Below are 6063 nucleotides of genomic sequence, written 5' to 3'. Positions count from 1 at the left end.
TGGTGTTATGTTTGTATCCTGCTACATTGCCAAATTCATGTATTAAGTGTAGTAGCTTGACACTCAGCTTTGAGTGGAAAGAAAATGACCCTTGGAGGAGCCATAGCTCTCACATCAAAGGCAGAGGCTCTCTGAAGAGATTGTAGCATGGCAGCTCACCAGAATTTTGTCACATTCCCCTAATAATATAGCTATGTCTAAAATTAACTCAGTCCTACTTTTGTTTGTGCTTGAAATTTTCCATAATAAAAAGTTAAAAGTCAATAATAGGTGAATAAATAGATGTTAGTCAGGTAATAGAAGTTTAAACCTATTAATTATGATTATGTGATAATAAAAACCCTTAGGGGAAAAAGGGAGAGAAAGGCAGGAAGTCAATATAAATGTTTGCTTCTGGGAAGGAGGAATAGAAGGGGAGGCTGACTTTTCTTTTTTTTTTCTTTTTCAAATATATTTTATTGATTTTTTACAGAGAGGAAGGGAGAGGAATAGAGAGTTAGAAACATCGATGAGAGAGAAACATCGATCAGCTGCCTCCTACACGCCCCCCACCGGGGATGTGCCCGCAACCAAGGTACATGCCCTTGAATATATACATATAATAAAAATGTTTTAAAACTTTAAAGACACCATAAGGTCAGGTTAGTTTTTAAAAATTATTTTTTATTGAACTGTTTTCTGTAGAGTTAGTATTTAATAACAGGTCAAATAAATGGGAGAATTATGCTTTTCCTTTCATGTCTCAGTAAACTGACAATCTTAAATGATACTTCTGGTGCTTTATTCTTCTAATAGGGAAACCTTTTTAAATTAGGAGACTGGTAGTTGCTACGCATCTCACATGGCTGCGGTGGCCAAAAACATATGTAGATCGCTTTGGGGAAATGCTGAAACCTCCCACTCTGCCTAGGCCTCCGGTGGTCATTTTACGGGCCTGTATACTATAAGTGTTTTTATAGCCATTTCTCTGCCTGTGGGCATTGCCATTGAGCACATCTTCTCTATGTGTTTTGGCTTACACAACACACAAAGGTTTGTGATCATACACAAGTTAAACCGTGACACATCCTATTGAGGTTAATGGAAAGAAAAAGTCAGTGCAGACTTCCCAGAGAGACCATGAGAAAAATTGTCCAAATTTATCTTGTAGGCAGTTGGTACCAGTGTGGATATGGCAATCACATTTACAAGCCCTGCCTTCCAGGACCCACACTGGGTCCCCTACTGATCTGAACATGGAGTCACTGTGTTGTAACCACCTTTTATCCTTAACTCGCACAAACATTTCTTTGCCTTTAACTTGCAACCCCACTGGGCATTCCTCTCTGTTCTGTACAATAGTGAATCAACTCTAAGAAGACATTACAAAAAGGGACAGAGGATTTAAGTTATTGAATTAGTACATGAAACACAAATTGAATCCTAAATGAGCATTTGAGCAAGGTTGTTTCCTATCATTAAACAATTCAGAATCAATAATTAAATATAAATTTAAAACCTCAGAATTTGAAAGTCCAAATGAATAAAGTGAATGAAAGCAAAGAACAAATCAAATTGATATTACCTGAAAAAAAGTTTTATTTTGCCTAGAAATGCAAAAAGGCCAAATTAGGCTTCCTATATTTTAGTATGAAAGGCAAAGGTACGAAAATCCAGGGCCTTAGTGTTTGAGCAATGACAAAAATTAGATACTTATGATTCCAATGTTGTTCTCATAAAAAAAAATTAAAAAGACCATGCCAGCCTTCTGGAAGAGATTAAAAGAAAATCAAGGATCCTCTATTGGAAAGACAAAAACAATAGCTATGTTTGTACCCAATATTACTAAACCATCATTTTTTAAACTTTGAGTCAAGCAGAGGTTTTTTTTTATTCATTTTGTTTGTTTTTTTTAAAGATTCAGGGAATGTTTTGTATAAAATATAGGGCTTGACAAAGAACATGAATCCTCAATAATTGTTTAAAGGAGAGAACCCAGTGAGGAAATGAGAGTTTTGGCCAGTTGCCCATAAAGTTCATACTGGGTTAAACAGAACCTCAAGCAAATACTAGAGAGACGCTGAACCTTGGGTTTAAACCAGGTAATGCTCATATTTAATTCATAGAATCTTACTTTTAAAAAAAAAAAGTGCCAAAAATCACCCCTGCTCTCTTCAGAAAACCTTTGGGAGGAAATAATGCATAGTTTCAGAATGTATGCAATTGGTAACTTCAACCCAGGGAACGTAAGTGACTCATCATGATTTATGTCCTGAATAGAAAGACCCCTGGAAGAGAAAATTGGCTACAGAGACTATTTTCCCCTCACCCTGTACACACAACCCTAAGCTTTTCACTGATGATGATCTTACGAGATTCTGTTGGTACCAGACACAATGGAACTCAGGTGAAAGCAATTGTCCAGCTTTGCTTCCCTGATCCAGTCCAATCTCCAACAGGGAGCAGCCCCCAACTGCAGGGGAGTTAGAGCCAGTGTCTGAGCCTTCTCCTGGCCGGAGGTAGGGAGTCCACATTCAAGGGCTACTTCTCAGCTGCTGTGTGTTAATCCACCTGTGATGAGACCAACCAGACTCTCCGTGGGGCATGGGGTGGGGCCACGTGCCAGTTTCCAGACATTCGCTGGCACAGTTTCCTGTGGAACCACTCTCCACATGTTCTTTATTTCAGAAGTCAGATCATTTAGCTGATATTTTTAAAGTAAGACCTGACCATAACAAGTGGCCAAAGAGCCATTGTGCTAACCTTCAAACAGAGGCACTTACACTGATATGGTCTGACGTCAAAGCCAGAAGGTCTTCATTGGACAGATGAAGTTTTTCAAATAGAATCGTGTCTGCTCCTTTGGAGTAAAGCTTTATCTGTCCTTCCGGGTTTCTAACTGAAAAGAAAAAAGTTTGGAAAGTAGGTGATAATCAATAAAATCTGTCAAAATGAAGCTCTCCCAGGGCTCCAGCCAGGCAATTTGGAAATGTGCATGTTTCAGCCAGTAGTAAAATGTCCAGTGTGTTTGGTTAGAAGGTCACTATCTAGGTTGCTTGGCTTTATTCCTGTTTTATTAACTAAGAAATATTTCATCTATTGGAATCCTTTGATTTCCCAAACTCAGAAACAAGTGTTTTTGTTCTGATGTGTATGGCCTTCCTATTTTCCTTGCTTACTGTTTCCAAAGGGTTGATACATTTAAATTAAGCCGGTATTGAGCAGAATTGGGAGCTTAATTTCCTCTCTCCTGGTGTGAAATTTAAGACCTACAGTAGGAATCAACTAACTGTCAGTGTTATGCCAAATGATCTCCATATGGAATTCAAGCCCTTCAAACCAATGTTTTATGCATTAGTTCTCAGCCCCTGCTAACATATTTCTTTACCCTTTTACTCCTTGGAAAAGCTTTTTAATTCTTGGTGGTTCATTCTTGAGTCACAATCCTGGCTGTAAGCATGCCTCACAGGGGGCTTTCAAAATCAAAGTTTCTACCTTCTTCCCACTGAAAGTCTTTATTAGTGTGGCTGGGTTTTTAACCTGCCCCCAGGTTTGGGAAGGACGGCCTTCACTAGGCTCCCCTCATCTCCAATACCCAATCCTTCCTCCGATGTTCCACATGTGACTGTCGGACAAGTCTGTTTTTAAACTGCAGAATACTTGGCCTACCTTTGTAGGCTTAGCTTTACAGCTTGGCACATACTAGGCACTCGCTTATTTACTGAATGAGTAAATGAATGAATGGATGGCATGGCAATGTATTTCTTTCCAGGAACTGCCCACAATTCAAGACAACTGCCTGGGTCACAACTTCATGGTCTGAACACATTGATCCTCACCAAGCTTCATTGAGCCATAGATTATACATGTTTCCATTCAATGATACCTTTCCCCTAAAGATAGAATGCCTCAAAACAGATGACCATAAGTATGGATTACTATTAATTTAATAGGACTCAAAATTTGCCACTTGATTTAAAGAAATACAAATATCATTGTACAATAATTGTTTTTCCCTCTCACCTCTAATGACACTTAGTTAACATTAATCAGTTCTAGTTTCCCCCTGGCTTGGATAGATCTAATGCACCCTGGAAATGATTTTGTACTGAGACTTGTCTAGGTTCATCATTCTTCTAAGATTCTTGGTCAGATTTTCTAGTTGCCATAACTCATGCAGTTTCGTACACTCTGGTTTTAATTGCTTTTGTGTTGTTCAAGGGCGGTGGGTGGGGGGGGGGGACATTTAACCCTAGAAAAGGCTTCCTCTTACTTTTATAACAATCCAATTTGATAGTTTCCCAAATAATTATTTCCTCACATCGCCAGAGCTATGAAAGCAAAGTATATATACCCTACCTTTGGGACTTCTCTGTGACCATTTTTGATAGTCCAGACTAGGACATCCGTTCTCAAACTTTTGGGTCTCAAAATTCCTTTATCCTCTTAAAATTTCATGAGGACTCCAAAGAGCTTTTTATATGGGTTCTATCAATATTTACCATGTTAGAAATTAAAACTGAGAAATTTTATTATATTAATAGTCTTATGACACTATATATTACTATATTGATCATTATTATAATAATAAGCCTATTACATAAATAACATTTCTATGAACTAGAACTATATTTTCCCAAAACAATAAAATTTAATTTGGGGAGTGCATTGTTTTACATCGTTCAATAAATGATAGGCAAAAGGGGGGAGAAGAAAAAGAATGAGAAGGAGGAGAAGAAGGGGACGAACAGAAGAGGAAGAAAAAAAAGGAGAATGAAGAAGAAAAAGGAGGAAAAGGAGGAGAAACATAGCAAATGTCTGAGCCTTCACATCAGGGTGTTGTCCTGACAGACCAAGCCATGTGACAACCATGAGACTGGCCTTGTTTTTGCCTTGTTATCAAACAGAGACTTTTCTACCCTCGTGGAGCCTCTCTTTCAAAGTCTGCCAGTTTAAAAGCCACACAGAACCAAAATAAAGCCCTCAGGCTTCCATGCGTTCTGTGGTGGAACATTACCTTTCTTCATATGGGACCCATTAAGGCAAACATCTGATGTTTGTGGTTAGGCTGTGATTTCTCCACAGCCTGTAATGGTGACTGATGCTGGAGAAAAGCCAAAAGTTTCCCTGTGTAGCAATCTTGGGTTTTTGTCAACACCCTCAGAGCCAGTTCTGGGCCAACCCAACATCAATAGCACCTCCCCTGAAGCTGTAAATAGAAGATAGCTCCCACTGATACCACATTAGGTTGACACTTAAAGCAGCAGCATCTGTGCTCATTGGCAACATCAATGATAACCGCCTAGAACCTGTTGTTAAAAATATAAAAATAAACATCCTCAGATGATGTTTAGTTTTGACCTGCTGAGAGCCATCTTCTAGGGCTAGTTTCCAGTAGTTAAAGACCAATAACACTACAATTACATAAACACATATGTTTTCCAAGTAGAAAGTGATTTAATATGAGAATCAGGATATTCAAAAGTTACAAAGTATCAGGTTAAGTTTTATTTAACAAACATTTATAGAAAACCTACTGTGTGCTAAGCTCTGTGCTTGGCTCTGGGCAGTTTAAGACTAAGGCATGCCCTGGCCAGTGTGGCTCAGTGGTTGCACCAAAAGGTTGCCGGTTTGAAACCCAATCAGGGATATGCCTGGGTTGCAGGCTCAATCCCCAGCAGGGGGCATGCAGGAGGCAGCCCATCGATGTTTTGGTCTCATTTTGATGTTTCTCTCTCTCCCTCTCCCTTCCTTTCTCTCTAAAAATCAATAAAAATATTTTTTAAAGAATAGTATTAAAAAAAACAAAGACTAAGGCAAAATGAATGCATAGCACCTGCCTTCAGGTAGTACACACTCCAACAACTGGGAAAGTCATGATTCTCGTGGGACTGGTATCACGCTCACGTTATGAACAAGGGGCTCAGAGTAACAAAGGAGAATACAGTTATTTGGAGAGCAGGAAAAGAATTGAGAGAATACGTAGCATTTGAATTGGACATTACCAGGTGAGTAGGAGTTTTTTAAGAAAGAAGTAGAGAAAAGAAGAGTTCTAGGCAGGAGAAACAGCACACACAAAGGGAG

At 38.9% G+C, this 6063-nt stretch overlaps 1 protein-coding gene across 5 annotated transcripts in view; it reads right to left on the bottom strand.

Moving 5' to 3' along the window:
• ATP8B4 (ATPase, class I, type 8B, member 4) overlaps positions 1-6063 on the bottom strand; it is a 220759-nt gene that overhangs the window by 54327 nt on the left and 160369 nt on the right. For all 5 annotated transcript variants that reach the window (XM_015558941.1, XM_015558943.1, XM_006756016.2 and 2 more), the window contains one exon: positions 2763-2878. In XM_015558941.1, coding sequence (XP_015414427.1) covers positions 2763-2878 — 116 coding nt within the window. The remainder of the gene's footprint in view (positions 1-2762; positions 2879-6063) is intronic.

The sequence above is a fragment of the Myotis davidii genome, unplaced genomic scaffold, assembly GCF_000327345.1.
Source record: "Myotis davidii unplaced genomic scaffold, ASM32734v1 scaffold132, whole genome shotgun sequence".
Taxonomy (NCBI): Eukaryota; Metazoa; Chordata; class Mammalia; order Chiroptera; family Vespertilionidae; genus Myotis; species Myotis davidii.
This window is presented reverse-complemented; position numbering and strand designations above follow the sequence as displayed.